Source organism: Aythya fuligula, chromosome 7 (assembly GCF_009819795.1).
Source record: "Aythya fuligula isolate bAytFul2 chromosome 7, bAytFul2.pri, whole genome shotgun sequence".
NCBI classification, from domain to species: domain Eukaryota; kingdom Metazoa; phylum Chordata; class Aves; order Anseriformes; family Anatidae; genus Aythya; species Aythya fuligula.
In genome coordinates this window covers 23,704,695-23,725,738 of record NC_045565.1, presented here as the reverse complement: position 1 = coordinate 23,725,738, position 21,044 = coordinate 23,704,695, and the positions used below count along the sequence as shown (strand labels likewise).

Here is a 21,044-nt window from a genome sequence, read left to right as displayed (position 1 = left end):
GTAAAAACAAAACCACCCCTCCCCAGATTATCAACAACTACCGCAGGAAATTTCTTTTTTTTTTTTTTTTTTTTTTTTTTAAATCCTCCCCCCATCCCCTGTTGTGTTTGTTTTTTGCTTTTTTTTTTTTTTTTTTTTTTTAATAACCACATAGGAAAGTCTCTACGGGTCAAGTCCACCAAGCTCTTAAGCAGAGTCCTCGGGGCTCGGCGAGTCAAGGGCCAGCCCTGGAGTTTCTAGTCCTTTTGCTCCTGCGGTTGAAGGGGTAGTTGAGGAACTCGAAGCGCCGGTGGGGCTCGGTGGTCTGGTGGCCCTTGGGGAGCCGCTTCATGAAGTGCACCTCGCGCTGGTGCTGCCGGGTCTTGGAGCCCTTGCGCGGGCGGCCCTTGCGGGTGAAGGCCATGTACCAGCCCTCGTACTTGGCGTTCTGCAGCGCCGTGTAGTTGTTCTCCAGGACGATCTCCGTGAAGACGCAGTCCTTGCCTTTGCCGTTGCTCTGCACGGGACAGAAAGGGGCAGGGGGGGTCAGCAAACGGGGTTCCTTGCCGCCCCGGCTCGGGTTTTGGTGCTTGTGGGGGGCTCAAAGCTCATTTCCCACCTCTCCTACAGGCCAGGGCTGCCCCAAAGCTATCCCCAGCATGATGCCAGCACCGGGCTGTGGGCCCCCATGTGCAGCATGTCCCATGCTTCAACCCCTTGTGCGCAACAGGGGATATTTCCCCTGCCAGCACGACCGTGAGCAAACTCTCCATCTCTGCAGCAATTCTCATCCACCCACCCCATCCCACCCAGAACAGGAGGAGCAACGAGGGGGGACAGCACGTGGTCCATGGGGACGATCCCCACGGGTGCAGGTGGCAGCTGGAGGCCGAGCTCCTCCACATTACACACAGCACCGGGACCAGGGAGAGGCCCCACAGCCCCAGGGGATGGAAAATCCTCCCAGAGAATCGCTGCCCCATGGGGATTTCCCCCATCCAGCCCCCTCTGCCCGAGGGAAGGAGCACAGTGGCTCGAAGGGAGCATGACTAAGCAGCCTGCCCCACGGAGCATCTCGACATTCCCGGCCCTTGTACCATGTAATCGGGGAGAATAGCCCAGCAACCCGCCTATTTGTTCGGGGAGATACAAGGAATGCGCCCCACACGGCACCTGCCCGCCCCTTCCCACCCGCCTGGGCTGCAGGGTGCCTCGTCCCCCTCCTCCGAAATCGAGCCCTGGGACACCCCCATCCCCAGGGGGTGGGTGCCAGCCCCTACCTTGCCGATCAGCTTGCCCTTCTTGTTCATGCAGATGTAGAAACCCGTGGCCGCCCCCTTGATGCGCACGCGGCTCCCGAAGGTGTCGGTCTCCACAATGAGCTTGGCTGGGGAGGAAAGAAATAGAAGGGGGGGGTCACAGGGATGGAGAGCCCAGCCGTGCCATCCTCCTGCCCTGCCACTGTGTCCCTGCATGACCTTGGTCACCTCGCTTTGCCACCCGGAGCCGTGCAGGAGCAGCTCTGCCTTGCCCAGCTCCACGTGGGTATCCCAATGGTGTCCCAGCAGGGATCAGGGCACGCGGTGACAGGCAGGGGACAAGCCAGCTGCCCTGCACGGCACGCTGCCAGCTGTCCCCAGCCCACGGGGACACCGCTCTGCGCCTCTCCGCCGGGCCAGGGCTGCAGGAGGACCAGTGACTTTGCAGCTGGCGAGGGGGGGCAGGAAGGGTATGGCCATCCTTTTAATGCCTTTCACCTTTGCGCGAGTCGAGAGGGCGTATTGATTTGGTCTCAGTTTTTTTAATGGAGGCATCGATTGACTTCCGAAGGAGCTATGCAAATCGCCGGGTCGATGGGCCGCCTATAAATAGACCTGTCACCTTCCCTCCTGCCTCCGCCCTGGGAACACGAGCCTCGGAGCCCACCCGTCCCCGGGGAAGGGGGAGGATGGGGACGGGGCATCCTTCCCCCAGCCCTGCTGCCATGGCCCCCAGCCAGTTCTCCTCACAGAGAGACCGGGGGCAAGCCCCAAGCACGACAGCAGCTACCTGCTCGCACCTTGACAGGGCTACACTGCGCCAAGCACCAAAGGTTTCCCCATGAAAAGCCAGCTGGGACTGTCCCATCTCACCACCAAAGATCTCATCACCATCAGGTCCTGCCAAGCACCAACACCTGCTCCCATGCACCCAATTGTGCAAGGGAACCTGAGCAGAGTTTGCAGGGCCCCTAAGCACGTGGCACATCACGGGGCCATGGCTAAGTGCCTCATTTCTGCTCTCCAACCTCTGCCCACGGGCTGCTCAGCTCCACGGGGCTGTGGTCCAGCCCGCTCTCATCCCCACCCCATGGTGCTTGGCTGCCCCAGCAGTGCCCAGCCCCAGAGGGCAGCAGGTTGTTTTATAGGGGGATGCTTTTGAACAGCAAATGCAGGTTCTGGGTGCACATACAAACTAAACCAAGCCTAAACCATGCTCCAGGGCCAGATACAAAATGTTGCCCCGCTCTCTCTCTGATGCCCTGATCCTGCATCCCTCACATCACGGGCGTTTCTGGGGTCAATAGCACAGAGTGGGGACTTCATGCATGTCATCCTACAGAAAATCCCATCCCCAAACTGCCTTGCCCTCTGTTCCACACCCCCAGCCAGGCACAGGTTGTGCTCAGAGCAGAGAAAATCGGGAAGAGACAGCCTCAGCCCACACCAGCACAGCTCAGCACCCGGAGGGACCGTCCCCAAACCGGCCAGTGGAGCCGCAGCTCCAAAAATGAACCGCTAAGACAGGGACCCCGATTTATCCACATTGGGGAAAGGGGGGGAAGAATTGATCCAGGAGGCAGTAAAAGGTTTGAGGAGCATTGATTTTTCGCTGCTCTCTCTCTCCGAGAGATAGAAAGAGCGGGGAGGGAGGGACGGAGGAGGAGGAGGAGGGAGGGAGCGGGGAGGCCTCGGTCCCAGCAGGCACAAAACGCGCTCGGGCGATGGATGCGCGCCGCTTCCCTCCCGGCCTCGTCTCAAAGGGCGGCCGTGATTTACAGCCTCCGCCTGGGATCACCGCCCCACCAGAGCCAGGAGGACGAGGACAACCTGCCACCAGCACCCACACGGCCCCGAGCACGGAGAAAAAACCCTACAGACCCAGGGGGAAGGCAGGCGGCAGGGCTCGCAGCGCCGCGGGCGCAGCCCCGGAGGGACAGCCCGGCCACCTCTGCTCGGAATGAAAAGAAGTCAATCAAATATCGACAATTAAGACATATAACGGGGAACCGCCGGGCTCGATGTGAAGCCGGCTGTAAAAACGTCAGCGTGGGGAAAGGGGTCAGCCGCAAAAATAAATCAACCCCTTCTACACGCCCACCCCAAAAAATCAGAGGGGAAAAAAAAAAAAAAAAATGAAGGGGCTTGGGGAAGGGGGGCTCCTTTCTTCAGAGGTGGGTTTCTGAATAGCAATTTTTGGGGAGACCTTCCCCCCCCCCCCCCTTCTGGAGGGGAGCGGAGCTTAACATTTTCAACTCCATTCTTTCGCTTAAGTGACAGATTTATCCCAGTAAAATTATGTTTCATGCTAAAACTTTGAAGGGAAAGTGGCTACGTAAATGCTGAAAAAATGCAGCGAGACACACTTGATCCCCCAACTGGACTGCGAAGAGGAGAAAGTATTCAGGAAATGTTAAAAAAGGTGAAAGTAAGAAGCGTTTTAATAGTTCTTCCAGACATGGGGGCCTCCCTAGAGATTCATATAGAACAATCCTGAACCTCTATTTTAACATTTACAGACTTGCAACTCCTTTAAAACGTTACATCTGAAAAACTGCTTGTTCTCTTTCTGTTTTAGATCAGTCTTCATTTTCCTCCCTTGCTCTTCAACTGCTTAACCTTTTTTTTTATTACGTTTTAATAGAGTTTTTCGAGCCACCGCTAGTCCCCTCCTCCTGGCCTTATTTAAACCTGGGCGTTATTTCAGTATGCACGAGCTGCCTCTTAAAGCCCAGGCATTACGGACCTGAAACAAGACGAGGGTTATTTTATTATTATTATTTTTTTTCATCCTTTTGCTTGGGAAATTAGCTAATGCCCTTTCAATCCAGGGCTGCTCCAGGGTGGGAATAATTTGTCTGGAAGACGGACGCTGTACGTACGGGATAGCGCGCGCGGGGAGCCCGGGCTTTGCTCAAACTGTGAAAAGTTCGGCGTGAAATTCGCAGCCGGAGCAAAATGAAAAAAAAAAAAATAGAGAAGGGGAAGGAAGAAAAGTACTTCCACTAATCTCCCCAAGCAAGAAAGGGAAATTGCAGCTAATACCAAAGAACAACAGTTGTGATTCCTGCCTACAGCGCACAGAAATGCAGTCACCTCCTGCCTGCAGAGGGTCCAGGATCAGGCCCCCAGCCCCCGGCCTGTCCCCATAGAGCACAAACAGGGCCACAGCAGCACGGGGATGACACCACTGACCTCTGCAGTGTTTGAGCATCCCCGTGTGTCACCAGCACACTCAAAGTCTCACCTATGGGACCGGTCCCTCTTGCTCAGGGTGCCGGAGCGTTTGGGGAAGGGGTGCCACAAGTTTTGGGGAGGGGGTGCCAGGGCTGGCACAATGGCAGAGGGCAGAGACACAGCTCAGGCTCTGGAAATCACAGAGCCCTCCGCTTTGTCTTTTCCTCACCAGCAGCCAACTGCCTCACTGACCCTGAGCTCGGGATTTGTTTTGGAAAGGGAGGCACAGGGGAGTCACATCAGAAAAACTCCACTTGGGGCAGCTCTACTTCAGGGCAGGTTTCCGGAGCAGCAGTTCACCTTTTTCTTTTTTTTTCCTCCCACTTCCCTCTTCTCCTTTTAAGTTTTCTATTTCTTTTCCAAACGGAAGTCTCGGAGACTCCCAGCCCCGTGCTGCTCCGAAAGGAGGGCTCACCCCGAGCCCTCCAAGTCAGGTGCGCAGTGCAACCGAGCAGGCACCAGCACCGCTCCCCTCCCTCGGCATGGGGAACGTGCCCTCACCTCCAGTCCTGCGGCCGCTGAGCACTGACCCCTGTGTTTTCCCTCCACGAGCTGAAGGATTTTAATGATTTCTGGCTAACGAACGGGTCGGAAATCATCAATTGCCACGCTGCGCTGCGGACACCTCCCCGGCTGCCCGCCCCCCACCGCGCGTCCTTACCGTGCACGTCCCCATCCTCTGCCATCGCATTGATTTTCTTGTTGTCCAAGATCTGCACATGCTTCCCGCTGGTCCTGCTGTACAGCTGGTAGGTACGGACGAGCCGCCGGCTCAGCTGATCTGTCACCAGGCTCTGCTCCCTCACATGCTGTGTAAAATTAGGTGGGGACTGAACAGTTACCTTTAGGAAATTAAAAAATATACGACACACCATTATAATCTCTACTCCTCAGAGGGGCGAATGGGCTGAGCAAAGATCGCTCGTGGCTGCCCGCAGGGCTTCGTGGAGGCAGGATGGCAGCGGTGCCTCCTGCACCAGCAGCGGGACACAGTGGGACACGGTGGCCCTACAGAGCCAGGACCCCTCCGGCCATGCCCTACAAGGTGCAGGTGACTCGGGAGCACGATGGCGCTTGGCGACCCCAAAGGCCTCCCTGGGTTCAGGGGGTCCCAGCTGGCACCAGGGTCCCTGAGATGAGCATCAAGGCTGGGTGCTGGAGGTGTCCCGGGGGAGAAATGTGTAGGGAGGGCACTGGATTGTGCCCCCGAGGGACCGAGAGATCCCCACACCTTTGTCACCTCCACAGGAGCACCCGGCACACGTACCCCAGCGGCTGCCCCAGCTCTTTCAACAACTGCCTTTCGTCTGGGTGCCAGGCTCTTTATTTGCTCCCAAGCACCTCATTCACTGAGCTCTTTAAACACAAAACCCACGGAGAAGGCAGAGAGCTACGAGGCACAAGGAAACCGTGCCCCAGCCCGGGCATTTGGTGGCGTGAGACCCCCGGGACCCCGAGGCGCTGCCTGTGCCAGCGCATCGCTGTCCCCAGCCCCGGCACGCCGAGCCCGTCCCCTCCAGAGCCACCAGCCCTGCTGCTGCTGCTGCTGCTGCTCCCGGGCTTTAAATGATTTTCAGGAGCAGCCAAACCCGCTCCCCCCCTCAGCTCCTGGCTCCGAGCGTGCACAGGAGTCCTTTCCCCCCTCGTCTCAAATCCCTCTTTTAAGTCTGGAAAGTTTCGCTGCTCCCTGACATTTATAAAGATGTATTCTGAGCAAATGTTGGGAGATGGCTCCTTTCAACATCAGAAGGCTGGGACTACCCCCCGCCACCCCCACGTCAAATGGGAAGATTTCCTCCCGTCTTCAACAACAACAGAAAAACCCAATAAAAGCCGAAGCCGCCGCTCTCCCCGAGCTGCCTTTATATAGATATCTCCCCTTGACAATGTCAGCTCTCTCCCTCCGCTGCTGCGTCTGCATGTGTGTTTCCTATAGACGGCGTTTGGATAATGCAGCGGGATTCTCTCCCGGCTCTGATGAGGGTACCATGTGGAGGAGAGGTCATTAGCCATGCCGCTATTCGGTCTCCATCTCATACTCCAAAATATTACAGCTATGTTTTTACACAACTGCACACTCCCCGCGCCTGGTTCCCTTTGCGTTTGGGCTGGAAACTCGATTTTTTTTTTTTTTCCTCCCCCCTCCCCGAGCTTCCAGCAAAATAAAAAGAGGAGCTTAAAGAGCGTTTCCAAAAAGCTTCTGCACCTGTGATGTGCGGGGAAGGGGGGGGCTTCGCCCTGGTTTGGGGGCGCACCGCTCCCCCCAGCGCCGTGCCCGCTGCTAGGCGGGTGTTGCACAAGCCCTGCCCGGGCTGTTTCATCTGCTGGTGACACTTCTGTCTCTGGCGATACAAACCAGCGATGCTACAGTCTGACAATTTGAAGCTGGATCAAAACCTACGCTTTTTAGTAAGGAAACAGCTGCTTTTTTTTTTTTTTTTTTTTTTCCTCCCCTCTTTTTAATTCCGCTTTACTTTTTTTTTTTTTTTTTTTTAGGTGAAGCGGCGCAGAAAAACAACCCCAGACAAGAGGAAAAGGGGGATCCGCGGTGCGATGTAGAGGAAGGGAAGGGGGAAAGGCAGCACCCAAAGCTACTTAAAAATAACAGCGGGCGATCCCCTGAGCCCCGGGTGCTCCCTGCCTGGCAGCTCGCCTCTCCTGCCCCTCGTTTCGCAGCCTGGGGGGCTCCCCCCTCGGGCAGCCGCCCGGCCTCGGCTTTTTCCAGCCGGGCGACTTTTGTCTCCGGGGTTTTAAAGTGTTCCTCCTCCAGCCCTCCCTCTCCCTCCTTCCTTCCTTCCTTCCCTCCCTCCTCCCTCCCTCCCCAGCCCGGGGAGCTGCTCGGGAGCCTCGGGGCACCCCCGGACCCCCGGGATGGAGCTGGGGGGGGGGGGACACAGACACACGAAACAAAGCCGGCGGCGAAGCGGGCGCTTACCTGGGCTTGCAGGCAGAGGACGAACAAGTGCATTAACCTGGAGAGAAGGGGGGGGGGGACGGACAGAAAGCAGGAGAGAGGTGTGAGCCGGGGGGCTGCGGGTCCCGGGGAGGTGTGGGGGGGGGACAGGAGGGAGGCTGGAGGCTGCCGGTACTCACACGTAGCTGAAGAGCGAGGAGCAGGGGTCCATCGCGGAGCCGGTGCGGGGCCGGGAGCCCGGGACCCGGCGGCGGGGAGAGCCCGTTTTGGGGCGGGGGGACCCGGGGGGGGGCCAAGGGGGGCGCGGCGCTGCCTCGGCTCCTCGCCTCCTCTCGCCCTGCCGGCGCGTCCTCCTCGCCCCGAGGAAAGGAGGGCACAAGCGGCTACAGAGGGGGAAAAGCCCACCCGTCCGCCCTCCCAGCCCCCGGGGGGCTCACGGCTGGCGGCCCCCCCCTCTCCCTCCCCGACCCCACCGAGGGGAGCCCCCCCCCCCCCCCCACGCCCCCTGTCCCCCGTCCCGTCCCGCTCCCGGCCCCGAGGTCCCGGGGGGGGGGGGGGGGGCACGGAGCTCCCGGGGGGGGCCGGCCCCCAAAAGGGGGGGGTGGCAGCCTCAAGGGAACCCCCCCCTCCGGCGGTACCTGCCGAGGTGGGGGGGCTCCGGGCCGCTCGGAGCCGGCGCTACGGGCGCAGCCGCCTGCGGGCTGCTGTCCCCGCGCCGTGCCTCAGTTTCCCCATCTGTAAAATGGGGGCTTAAGGGCTGGTGGGGGGGTGAAGGGGGGGGGAGATGGAAGCCCCGGAGGGTTTTCCCCGCTGGGGACACCACCGCTCCGCAGCGCCTTGTGGATTGGGGCCGAGCGGGGCGAGCCCTCTCGCTGGACGTGCCAGACATTAAAAGGATTACCGGGGCGGAGGGAGGGAGGGAGGGAAGGAGAGGAGGGAGGGACGGACGGGACCTGGGGGGGGGGGGGTGTCGGATGGAGGTGGGGGGCAGGAGTTTCGAGAGGCTGAGCAAATACCGCAGCCGGAGGGGGGAGCGGGGCAGCGGGACCCCCCTTCCCTCCCCGAGCATCCCCCCGGGGCTCTTACCTGCTGCGGGCACCGGGCAACCCTAGAGCCGGCTGAGGGGGGCCACGAAGGGCTGGGGCTCAGCCCCACAACCCGGGCAGGGCCTCGGAGGGCTGCATTGTGCCGCCGAGCCCCGGCGGCTGCTCCCGGCCCCGCCACCTGTAGCGCACCGGGGCGGGGGCTGCGGCGGGCGGGCGGCCCCCGGGGCCCGGTACCTGGCCGGGGGTCGGCGGTGGCGGTGGAGGTGGCGGGGGCAGTGGCGGCGCCGCCTCGCTCGGTGCTGAGTGACAGCCGCTAATTTGCCGGCCGGGCCCCGCTGCCGGTCCCCGAGCTCCCCGCTCCTTCCTTTATCTTATCAGAGCCCATAATTACAATTGCTATTTTGTTTTCCTCGAATCAGCAATCAGCGCTATCTGCCGCCGCTGGGAAGGCAGCTCCCGGCAGCCGGCCTCTGAGTGACAGCACACACGCACACTGCACACACACACACACACACACACACACACACACACGCTTGTGCACAGCCCTCCTGCACACACACGCACAACCCCCCGCACGCTCCCCGCACCCACTCGTGTCCGTGCACACGCACAACCCCTGGGCGCGCACCCCTGGATGCGCACGCAGCCTTTCCACCCACGCTCAGTGGCCCTTTGCACGCCCCTCTTTGCACACTCACCCCCCCCACACACCCATAGGGACTCTCCCACCACATTCACAAAACACTTTTCCCTCCCCTAGCCATGCTGATGTCCAGTTTGTGGGGTTTTCCTCTTGCTTGGGCACCCCAACTCCACGTGCGCCCACGCCTCGTCCCACCACACACTGTGTTTTACCCCAAAATGCTGCCTACAGCCACCTCAGTGGGTGTCCCAGGGGTCAGGTGCCTGGGGCTCACCCACTCTTGCCCAGCACCCCACAGCCAGGCACAGGAACCTGGGCATTGCCCCATCCCCAGGCTGGCCCCACTGAGCTGATGGAGAAAAAAAATCCCTACATCAGTATCGTCAGACCTAGCAGCGTGCAGGGTTATACATGTAGGGTGGGTAGCCACCTCGTCCTGCCCCAAATTACCCATAGGATCAGCCTCTTGTGCATTTTATTCCCCATTTCTTAATGCAAAAGGAAAAAAAAAGTCTTGGGCAGAGCCTGAGTTTACCTGGCAGACTTCAGGAGCACCACCAGAACAGGCAGGATCGGTACTGAAGATGCTCAGAGGAGCAGAAGAGGGCTCCCACAGGCTCTGCTTGCTGGTCCAGCGTGGAATTTGGGAGAAAAACCATCAAACTGATGTGCTGAGGTGCGGGTGAGGTGGCTCCCATGCCCATAAATCTGTCTGTTTAGGGAAAAACAGGCAGGGATGATGAGATATACCTGATGCTCTAACGCAAAAAATAATTAAAAAAAATAATAAAGAAATTACTTTTTTATGCATAAAAATGAAAGAGGTTTAGGCACAGCATCTCTTTCCTAGATGCTGCTCATGGTCACGAGCAGCCAGCCCCATTTTAGCCCCCGTGGGTACGGGGCCAGGCCACGTGCCAGGCTGCACCCCCCCGTCTGACACGATGTGCACGACAGCGCCGTGTCCGGAGCAGCCCCGGCTGCCTCCAACCGGGAGATTTACAGTGTCCCAGAGGGGGTCAGAGGCGGCCAGGAGCTGACAGCTCCGTGTGTGCCCCCTGCCCTCGGCAAACAGCCTCAAGTGCCAGTCGTGGCCGTAAAATCGGGCCGGCACGGGATCACCGGGGGGCGGCCGCACTTGTGCTGACACGGGGTGACAGACGATGCTCCCGCTCCTGCCAGCAGCCCGGGAGCGGGGCCAAGGCCTCCACGGCCACATCGCTCCCACCTTTGGGTAGGTGAGGGGCACGGCAGGACGGTGAGGGCAGCACCCCGAGCAGGGACAGGGACCACAGCGCTGAGCCTGAGCAGCAGAGGAGAGCAGCATCCCACCACAGGGCCAGCCTGAGGGCGAGGAGAGCTCCTCTCTGCAGGCACGGTGGGGTTGGAGAGGGTGCAGAGCAGTTCTCTGAAAGGGGACAGAGGGACAGCACCAGCAGGGTGAGGGCAGGATGGGGCTGATGTCTGATTTCATGCAGACGGGGACACCAGAACCCTGCACCTGAGCATCTCCCTCCCCTCCGACACCACTCGATGGAGAGCCAAAATTCATGGAAACCAGGAGTTTGCAACACTTTACAGCCAGGTCTGGAGGATGCTCGGCCATAAACCACCCCAAAAGCACATGGAGTCTTGCCATAAAAGCCAGACGGACGCCAGCCCCAGCGCTCTTACCCTGCCCAGCCCGAGCCCCCTGCCCGCTGATCCCACACGGCATTAATGGGGCGTTGCGGAGGCAGCAGCAGCTCCTGCATGGCTGAGCGGTGAGCAGCAGCCCCGGGGCGATCCCACCGCTCACCATTAACCCGGCCTTCCCCCAAAAGGGAAGGAACTGGGCCGAAGCCCCCCAGGATGTGTTACATGGGAATGACCTTGTCTGCGCTACCCACAGCGCCGGGGCCGCCCCGGGGCAAGCCAGGAGCGGGGAGGGGAGATAGAGCCCGCTCACAATTCCCTCTCCTCTCTATTCAATTACGAGCAAAAGGGCTGAGGAATGGTTTGTACATGGTGGGAACACCAGGCCAGGGGAATAGCCCCGTGCTCAGCCCCCTGGAGCTGCACCCACCCCTGTGTAGGACCGGCCAGGGCGCCGTGGCCCCATTAGGTCCCTCTGACAGCCTGCTCGCGTGGCTTTTTTTCATGAAATAGGCACTTGCCTCTGTCTTTTGGAGATGATTTCGCCACCTCCTGCCCAGCAGCTTTCTGGAAATGTGCTCGTGGAAGTGCTGGTGAGAATATCAGCTCCGTCATCCTCTGGTGGCCACGTGCTGAGACCCACACAGTGATGCTGCTGTGGATTAGAGCCACTGAGGCTGGGCTCCTCTCTCCATCCATCTCTGCTCCACCTGGGTGACACGGGAAGGAGCCCACATCAGCAGGGCCAGGCTGGGGCTGCTCACAGCCATGGGAAGCTCAGCTCGTGGTCCCCACCCGGGGAGCATCCCCAGCCCTGAGTGATTTAAGCCCCAAATCAGGCATTTTGGGGGCAAATCTGCTCTGTGTGTGGCAGGGGTTGGTGAATGAGCAGCCTGTCCACGAATAACCATGGCACATCTGCATGGAAAAAGGGTGACACGCGTGGAGATATGTGTGAGGGTGCACACACGTGGTGTTTGCTCACACCCACCCCATTCCTCCCCCCTTGCACTGACCAAAGAGCCTCTCCAGGACCCGGACCCAGCACATCCCCAGCTGGCACAACCCTCCCAGCACCATCCCCATGGGCTGCAGCACCAGGCAGGGCTGGGACAGGGCTCAAATCCAGGCTGGGTGCTGGAGGGGCTCCCCCGGCCACCCAGGAGCTGAGCCAGAGCCCCAAAATGCGAGCCCTTTGCTGCCCAGCTCCCAGCCAGCAGCACCAGGGGATTTGGCTTGGGGTTGGGTCCTCCTGGGAAGAGGAAGCCTGCACCCAGCCCCGGTGCCTACGGGTGCTTAGGGTCTAAGCCTAAAGCTAACAGCAGTGGCCGGGGGGCTGGCGGCCGGCTGTAACTCTACCTCCGTTTGTTTGCTTACAGCATCCACCCAAAATGCCCGTGTGTGTCTCCGGGCCCCTGTGTCAGTGGCAGCTGAACTGCTGACCCCAGGAGTTTGCAAAACACCAGGGTTACGGCCCCTTTGACATCCCAGCCCGGCGGAGACACCGCTCGTCCTGACCCTGTCCTGGGGATCCAGCCCCGGGCACACCACATGGGGAACAGGGGGACGTGATGGGACCCGTGAGAGCAAACCCCAAAGGAACAGCGGGGTAGGCACGCTCCCACTGCACCTGCTGTGCCTTGTGCCAACCCCAAGGACCTGCCCTAAATCCCCTTACCCAAGCCCATCCCTCCAGAGAACCCCCACAGCACCAAAGCGGAGCCACTGAGGGCACCACGGAGGCCAAATCCTGCCCGTTCTGGGGCTGCCACCAGCGGGGCTGGGATCAGGGAACCACACAGGAGGGTCCAACCGACCTCATATCCTCCTTATATCCCCTGCTCCAGTGTCCCCCAGGCACCACCCTGTGCGCCCCCAGCATCTCCTGCTGCAGCCCAAAAAGCCACGGGGGGCCCGGGGGTCCCGGCTCCAACTCTACAAGCACACAGCTCCCCTCGTGGGGCTGGGGACGTGTCCCCCTGCAAGCAGAGACACCAACCAGCTCTTACACCCTGCGAGCACCCGGAGCAGAGCCTGTTTGGGGCCGTGCACCCAGCAGCTGGAGCAGCCCCATCCCCTCCTGGGGGCACGAAGACCCTCCAAGCCCGCATCCAAGCACCAAAACGACCCCAGCCTTGAATTTTGGCCTCTCCAGCAGACGGGGCTGCACCCACACAGCGCACCAGGGGCATTTTGCTGGCTGTAAGGTGGTGGTGATGGGTTGCAGCCTCTCCCGGTTGCAGAGGGAAGCAGAGGCAGGAGCGGAGCGCTGATGGAGCAGGGGACCAGCCCCACCTACAGCACGGCCACAGCTGCGCCTCCCGGCCAGCCGGGGGCTGCCGCCACATGCGGGAACATTTTTGGGGGGCGAGAACAGCTGGGACATCGCAAAGAACACCTCTCCCTGGCTGTGATCAGCAGAGCAGCTCCCCAACCCTCTCCTCCATCCCTGAAAGGCAACTCACGCTTGACCCCTGAAAGGAGGGAGTGCCACGGGCTGGCTCAGCACAGCCACCCCAAATCCCTCCCCGAGCACAGCAGGCTGCCAGGGTGCCCGGTGCTGCCAGAGCAGGGAAGGATCCATCCCCCGAGATGTCAGCGTGCAGAGCCCCGAAATGCAGCAAAAAAAGGATGCTCGGAGGCAACCACCTCCCAGAGAGACCCCACAGCCACCTGCTTTGGGGCATCACTTGGCTCCCGGGGCACCAACATCTCCACCACCCTATGGAGGAGCTCTGGACCCCACACCCTTACCCACACCCCACGTATGCACACACACACACCCTTATTTTCCCCCTACCCCATACAAAACAACACAGCCGTCACACCAGGAGCACCCCGAGCCTCCTGCTCCCCCCCAAACCCCCCAGCCCGGCCGTGCCCGAGCTCACCTGCTCTCAGGCAGCCCTGTTTGTTTGCCCAAGGTATTTGCAGCCGGGGGCACCTGCTTTGATACCATCAGCTCGGCGAAGGAAGCTGCTCACCTAGCGTGACCCCTGTAATCCCATCCTTCCCCATCAAGCACCGTGTGCGAGCGTGGCCCCCCCAGCACTCACCTCCCAGCACATCCAGGCTGGGGAGAGGGGAAAAAATGTCCCTAAAAGCACTGAGAGCCCCTGGCAGTGGTGCAGGAGCTGGGAGAGCTGCCCACCTCTCTGCAAAGTGCCTTGGGTGCAACCCTGGCTGTACCCATACCCTTACAAACCCCTATTCCAGGCCCTAAATCCATCCTCTCCATCCCTGTGAGAGGCTTGGCCAGACAGCCCCAGCTCCAAAGCTTTGTCCCACGTCACCCCCTGCTACATCCCAGCATCACAGCCCGCGGAGCTCGCTGCCAGGTGGTGGGGAGGCTGGGGTGCAGATTTGGGGTTTGGAACCGGGCAGGTCCGCAGACCCCATGCAGGCTTCTATAAGGTCCTGTGCGCCCCTGCCCTGAGCATCCCAGGGGCTGCCCGGCCCCCAGCCCCTCTCCAAGGGCCAGAGGCACCGCGCTGCCCGCCTGCCATCTAGCGGTCCCCAAGAGGGACCCGGCAGCCCCCGCCGCCTCCTCGGCCCCATACACGCACCCAGACCCCCACCCTGAGCCCCCCTGGCAGGGATTGGTGTCACCCCACTGTCCTGGAGGGCTGGGGTGTGAGTGGTTTCCCCCTGGGCTCGTTAAAGGGTGTTTGGGGCCAGGACCCCACTCATAACCCGAAATGGAGCAGGAGCAGAGGGTCTGCCCCGGAGGATTTCCTACCAGAGTCCATACAGCACAAGAAACTCAATGGCCCAGGGTACCGAAAAAGGCCAGCAGCATGGCTGGAAGGGGCACGGTGTTTCTCAGGGACAGCAGCAAAGAAGAACTGGGACAGGGACCCAGGGACACAAGGAAACCCCTGGAAAAACCCTTAGGACAAAGCCAGCTGGGCTGCCAGCCCCCAAGGGCATAAAGCCAGCTAGCCAAAGCACAGGGAGCCCCAAATCCCCCCCAACCATGTCAGGGCTCCCCAGCAAAGCTCAACCCCGTGCTGTGCAGTTTCATCCCTCCCCGGGATGCTGCTGGGGCGAGGAGAGCAGGACACGGGGCGAGGAGAGGCCATGGGGTGAGGATTCACCTCCTTGCAGGGACAGCACCCAGGTGGAGCAGATATAGGGCTGGGGCCCTGACCAGCTCAGCCCCTGTCCCTTGGTGCCCCAGCTGCAGTTTATGGGACAGAGGGGAGGTCCTGAGCCCCTCCTGGGTGCTCTGCATCCGCAGCAGCTCCACGGGAAGCAGGGGGACACAGAGGAGCATCTCCCACTGCCCTGAGCATGGGAAGAAGCTGCCAAGCCACCAGACCTGACACCGGAGACCTTTATTCAATGTAAAAATGTTTCCTTACAAAGCAGGCTGACCCCCAGCCCCTCTCCAAATCACAGGCAGGCTGTGAGCTGTCAGCCCACGGGTGAGGGTGCAGCCTGGGCCCCGGTTCCACGCTTCCAAGTGTATAAAAACAAGGTGTGAGGACAGAAAAACAGCCAAGAATGAGTGAAACTGCCTCTGCCAGGAGGAAGGGTGCACAGGGCAGCAAAAAGGCACAGGGCAAGGAGCACCTCCACCACCCCCAGCTCCCAGCGGAGGGGTGGGGAGAGGGGATGTGCCAGCAGCACCCCTCTGGGGTTGGGAGCAGCCTACTAGGGAGGTGGGGAAGGAGACACCCCAGTGCTGGGAGCTCAGCACTCCCCCAAAAAGGTCCAACAGAAAAATAAAAATAAAAATAAAAATAAAAACACAAAGCAGCAAACGTTGAGGTCCTGGCAAGAGGTGTCTGAGGTAAAAGTCATCCAGGAGGAAGTCTCAGCGAGCACCTGGGGGAAGAAGAAGCAGGCTGAAAGCAGCAGCCTCCTGCAGGGGGTCCCACTGCACAGCCCCCCCGTGGCAGGGCAGCACCCCCCCCTCTCCGCAGGGCTGCCCAGCCCCTCACCTCGCCCGCAGCCACCCTTACTGCTTCCTCCTCTCCTTCTTGGCTGGCACGATGGGGGCAATCTCCTCCTCCTCCTCCTCAGACATGTCCTCATCGTTGTCGTCCTCAAAGGAAATGTCCTCCCTGTGCGCTGGGACACACAAAGAGCTCTGTTACCCACCTGGGGGGGATCTTCAGCCCTTGCTCCTCCCCAGCCTCTCCCCAGGCATGAGCCCTTACTGATCTGGTGCCAGCCGGCGAGGTGCACGGGGCCGGAGCCCGCTGCCAGGCGGAAAGTCACCGGGGGCTGCAGCTTGAAGTTGTCCAGGCTCAGCTGTGAAGAGACGGAGCCGAGTTAGGGGCAGAGGAAAGAAGCAGAGCACCCCGTGCACCCCCGCAGGGTGCTCAGCCCTTGCTGCATCCTTCTCACACCACCCCTGCCCGGGAAATAGGCAAAACCCTCAGCCCCTTGAGGCCACCCCACTGATGCTGGGGCTGGGAGGGGGGTCTGGGGCCAGGGCTGACCCCACAGAGCTGGGCAGCAGCAAGTACCCACACAGAGAGGCTCTGGGGGCACCTGCAGCCAGGCCAAGGCTACCAGGGCATCTCCCCAAAGGCAGGATCCTCACGGAAAGGCCTACAGGCACCCAGAGATGTCCAATTCCCTGCAGCTCTCCCGTTTGAGCCTTCAAAACCACCTCTTACCAAGGGCTGGCACGACAGCTTCAGGTTGGCCACGGGCACGGCGATCTCCTGGTTCTCGTGGTTTCGCCCCACCACCTCCACCACGTTGCACTCGTCCTTGGCACCCTCCGTGAGGCAGACCTGGGTGGGAAATGGAAATCCTGGGTCCTGCTCCCCCAGGAGACACAGCCGGGGCTCTCCAGGGGATAAGAGACCTGCAGCAATGCCCCAGCCCAGCTGCCACGCGAGGTGAGGTGCTGCTACTCAAAGCAGGGGACATGAACCTCTGCTCATGGTGGCTGCCAGCCCCTGGGGTTTGTTCTCGTCTCTCTTACCACAGACAGGGCCAAGACGTGGTCAGAGTCGTCTTCCTCATCCACCTGAAACGTGTAGGATTTGGTACTGGCAGTCAGCTCGCAGCCTGGAAGCAAAAGACAAAAAAGACGAAGTGAGAAGCGTCCCCAAGCAATGTGTACCCAGCACGACACCCTACAGGGACAAAACTTGGCGTCCCCAAAAAAGCCTGCCCCCAAAACCCCACAGAACAAGGCTCATCCCCTCCAGAGCGCTGCAGAGCCAGGTCACCCTTCCTTAGGTAGGGAGAGAGGCAGCAGACAGAAATACTCTGCTCCCCCCAACATCAGCGAAGTTTTGCTCCAGGGAAAAGCTAGAAGTAGAGGCAAAAACATTGAGGAAGAGACGTGAGAGGTAAGGAACAACCCGAGGGGGCAGGGTGCTGCGAGCTGGCAGCAGGAGTCCCGAGACATTTTATTACGTGTAGCCAAACAGCTGCAAGAAGAAGGGAGAGGCAAAGTTACATCCTGAGCTCTTACAGTCAGGATTCAGCCAGCCGTGGCGAGGAAGGGCAGGCAGAGCACCCTGGGCGTGCTTGCTGGTTGCAGGATGATTCACCAATGTGAAGCAGAGGGGAAAAAAAAACGTGGGGCCGAGCCCTGCGCACCAGGCACGGCATTTCCAGCCGAGAGAGAGAGAGAGGAGAGGCACGGGCCTCAGCAAACAGCTCGGGGCGAGCCCCGTCCCTAATCCTGCTCACAAATTCAGCTCACGGGGTCGAGGAACGAAACCCGGCTGCAGGAAAGCCTCGGGGGCTGCCCCACTTCGCAGCGCAAGCGGTGGCCGAGGAGCTTTGGGCTGGCCCCGGACACGTGCGCGCAGCCGGAGCGCCTGGAGAGCGGCGGGGGGAGAAAGGGGAGGAAGAGGAGGAGGAGGAGGAAAAGGAGCATGGAAGAGGAAGGGTATGGAAGAGGAGGATGCCCCCCCGCCTCCTCCACGTGCTCGGGGCCCCCCCGGCCCTACACGTGTGCCCCCGTCCCGGCCCTACACGTGGCCCTCCCCAGCCCTCTCCGTGCGCCCCCGGTGTCCCCAGCCCTGCTTTTTCCCCCCACGTGTCCCCTCTCCCATCCATTCCTCCCCCACGTGCTCCCCCCGCCTCCGACCCGCCTGCTAACTTTCCCCCAAACCTCCCCAAAACCTCCCACCCCCCCCATCCCATTTATTTCCCCTCCTAAATCCCCCCCCCGTGCCCCTCACCGAAGAGGACGCTGCCGGGTGCGTGCGGCTCCATGTGCGCGGCGCAGGGAGTGGGGCGGGCAGAGCCGAGCCGAGCCGAGCCGAGCCGTGCTGTGCCGGGTTGCACCGCCCCGTGCCCGCCCCCACACACCCCAAAAACCTTCAGAGGCGGCACCCAGCGGCTGCCGAGGGAAGGGACTGTCCCCTCCGGTCCCCTCCTGTCCCCTCCGGTGGCTGGGGAGCGCACGGGGCGCCCCAGAAGGGCTGAGGGCAGCGCGCGGCTGTACGCGGTGAAATGCCGCATTTATGGGGTTTCTTATAGGGTTTCCGTTTCCTCGCTCTAAAAGGCGAAGGGTGATTAGGCCAGGGGGATCCTAATGGCTTTTCCTGGTAGAAGAGTGTTTCTGGGGGAACAGGAAGCCCTTAGGAGAGGATCCTAAATGGCAAGGGTAGGGAACAGCCCAAAAGTCAGCTTGGGGGCAAGAAACACCAGTGCAAGGGGAGTAAAGGAGTAACGGGGAGGGGGCACAGCCCATCTCCACTGCTTGGTCTCCAATCCCAGAGACTGTGTGCAGTACACTGGCCTCCACCTGCAGAGGAAGGGAAGGCAATGTCCTTCATCACCCAGCACAGGGAGCAGAGCAGCCTCCTCCACGTTTTGGGGGGCAGAAACTGCATTGAAACAGCTCCCTTTAACGGGGCGAGCTCCCGCCGCATTCTCAGTCAGAAATTGGCCCCCATTCCTGCTGCAGAGGAGACCTCCACCAGCCTGCCTTCTGCACTGCTCCAGCTGGAGCCGGCTCAACAACAACATGACAGGAGCTCTGAGGAGCTGAACCGAGGCCCAGAAAAAGACCGGCGTTACACAAGCGCACCTTGGATGCCTCTGAACTCGCTTCCTCCCGCAGCAGCTCCCGCGGCCATCTGGCTGCAGCACACAGCAGAGCCATGTGCATCTGCAGCCACGCACCGGGAGCAAAGGAGGTGAGGAAAATTCTGCTTCATGCTCCCTTAAAGGAAAAGTTCTCGGTTCAAGATCAAGATCAAGCCTGGCTCTGAGGCTGGGATGAGATTTGCAAGGCGTGGGTGCAGCTTTTCTTTCCTTCAGTGCCTACCTAAGCCCACTGTTATGTCCAGAGCACATCAAGGAGTAAAGAAAATGCGAATCCCTTCTTGCAGAAGGGATTCTGCAACAGAGGGAGCAGGGATGCCTGTGTTTATAACAGTTTCCCAACTGCTCGACACCGAGAGGCAAGTGGAGGCAGTTCTGGGATCCACCCACTCCCCAGTACATTTTCTTTAACTCTCCCACCGTGCCAGCTGAACATCCGAGAGCACAAATTACTGGCAGCAAAAGCCTTACCTGCTCTGTGTTGTAGGGCTGCAAGGCAAAGGCAGCGAGCACGAGCCAGCCAGCCAGTGCCTCCTGTCAGTGCACAGTGAGGATAAAAGCAGAGAATTCGATCCTTAACTGGTAACACACACATTAAGCCTCAAAACAGGCAGTCCTCTTCCTCCTGAGCACGTCAGATATTCCAACTGACCATATTAACACCTGGCAGCTATGACCATCCTCAGCAGCATCAAGGCACAAGTTTCCACATCCCATTCTTGCTGTCCCACACCAGTCAGACAGGACGTCCCCCAAAACGCACAAGGGTGTGCCAGCTTCTCTCCCTCTCTAGCTCTGCAACCCCAATTTCCCCCAAATTCTGCAGGAACCTCCCTTCTCTCAGCTCACATCACCCACAGGTGTTCATGCTACACCTCTGTTCCCTCCTGTACCACCTCCCACAAAGAGGGGAGCATCACACAGCCCCCTTCCCCCCTCAGCCTTAACTCCAGGGTCACTGCTCTAACCTACCCCCCCCCAGCCATCCTCTGGTCTGCAGTCACCAGCTACAGACCACAGCTCCCACCAGACACATGCCTTCAACCACAAACTAAATCAGATTTTGACCTAAAAATCATTTTTTAAAATTTGCTTTTATTCCCGTTTGACACTATAATCTACAATTCCACTCAGAAAGCCCCAAAACGTAAAAAGCTACTCCCCAGGAAGATATATACACATACAGATTTTAAACATTTTTTAAAGCAGACAGCTCAAAGTCCAGAGACCTTTTGCCTCGCTTATTTTTGGCTTCAGGCATTCATTGTTCCCAGGACTGGGGGATGCACAGAATGATTGCTTTGGAAAGTACTGCGATCACTACGTAGAAGTTGTAGAAATGACTGAAGTCCCTTTCATGCTGAAAAACTCACCCTGCACAGATTACACACGTTTTTTCAGGCCTACCCCTGAGCCCTTGGAATAGGATATTTGGTCCTACTTACAGCAAAGAATCCTAGAAACAGGCAAATAAAAAATTGTGGCTAGTGATGACAGAGTGTAACAAACTGCTCATGGGGCAGATGGGTTCTGCCAACAGCCATTCCAGCAGCAAGGTCCCATCCCCCTTGGCACCAAACCCAACATAGAGCAGAGCTCTGACAAGTGCAGTGGCTCAGACAAAACACCACAGCACTGAACAGCTAGCATGGTCTAGCATGTGGCCTGCAAAGAGAAGATGAAGAGCTGAATATGCTTGTTTACCATGGGAAAGAGAAGACTCAGGTATTAGAAGGTTGCACTCCCCATAAGAGGGTACCAAAATGGAGCTGGGCTCTTCATGGAGGTGCTCAGCAGGACAGCAAGCTGATTATCATAAAGAGAAACACCCTCCCATGAGGACAGTCAAGGAACAGAACACGAGCAGTGCTCTGATTTCTGATGTTTTTAAAAGAACCGAGGGTCAAAATCCCAAGCAACTGGATTTGAACCACATGCTGATATTGCTTTGAACAGAAGGCTGGACTAGATGACCACTCAACATTAAATAATCCAGGTTAGAACGGATGTTAAGAGGTACAAAGCAAATGAAAGATCACTATTTCATTTATTTTTGAGAGCATTTTCAATTCAGAAACCATTGCAGTTGCTCTACTACCATCAGATCTACCTGTGAGTTCTCAGATAGATGTGGGTTCTCACGCATTCAGTCCCAGAGCAGAACACTTTGTTACAACAAGGAAAGAACACACACACAATTATAGCTGCAATTGCTAATTTGAGAGATTATTTCCTCTGCTGCTAAGGCTATCTGCCAATACTTACCTAGTCAAGTAATTTTCATTTCATTGCTGAATCAA

The 21,044-nt window shown here is 59.2% G+C and overlaps 2 protein-coding genes across 2 annotated transcripts; both read right to left on the bottom strand.

Annotated features, from left to right (window-relative positions):
• Window positions 1-214: 214 nt before the first annotated feature.
• On the bottom strand, window positions 215-7,600 carry FGF8 (fibroblast growth factor 8). The gene is made up of 5 exons (XM_032191217.1): window positions 7,569-7,600; window positions 7,411-7,447; window positions 5,137-5,317; window positions 1,260-1,366; window positions 215-496 (listed from the first exon to the last, which is right to left on the bottom strand). Exons 1-5 carry the CDS (start codon window positions 7,598-7,600, stop codon window positions 215-217), a joined length of 639 nt encoding a protein of 212 aa, XP_032047108.1.
• A 7,429-nt stretch (window positions 7,601-15,029) lies between these two features.
• On the bottom strand, window positions 15,030-17,907 carry NPM3 (nucleophosmin/nucleoplasmin 3). Its single transcript, XM_032190897.1, has 6 exons — window positions 17,874-17,907; window positions 16,658-16,743; window positions 16,344-16,463; window positions 15,879-15,972; window positions 15,660-15,789; window positions 15,030-15,543 (listed from the first exon to the last, which is right to left on the bottom strand). Exons 1-5 carry the CDS (start codon window positions 17,905-17,907, stop codon window positions 15,677-15,679), a joined length of 447 nt encoding a protein of 148 aa, XP_032046788.1. The 3' UTR covers window positions 15,030-15,543; window positions 15,660-15,676.
• Between the last annotated feature and the right edge of the window lie 3,137 nt (window positions 17,908-21,044).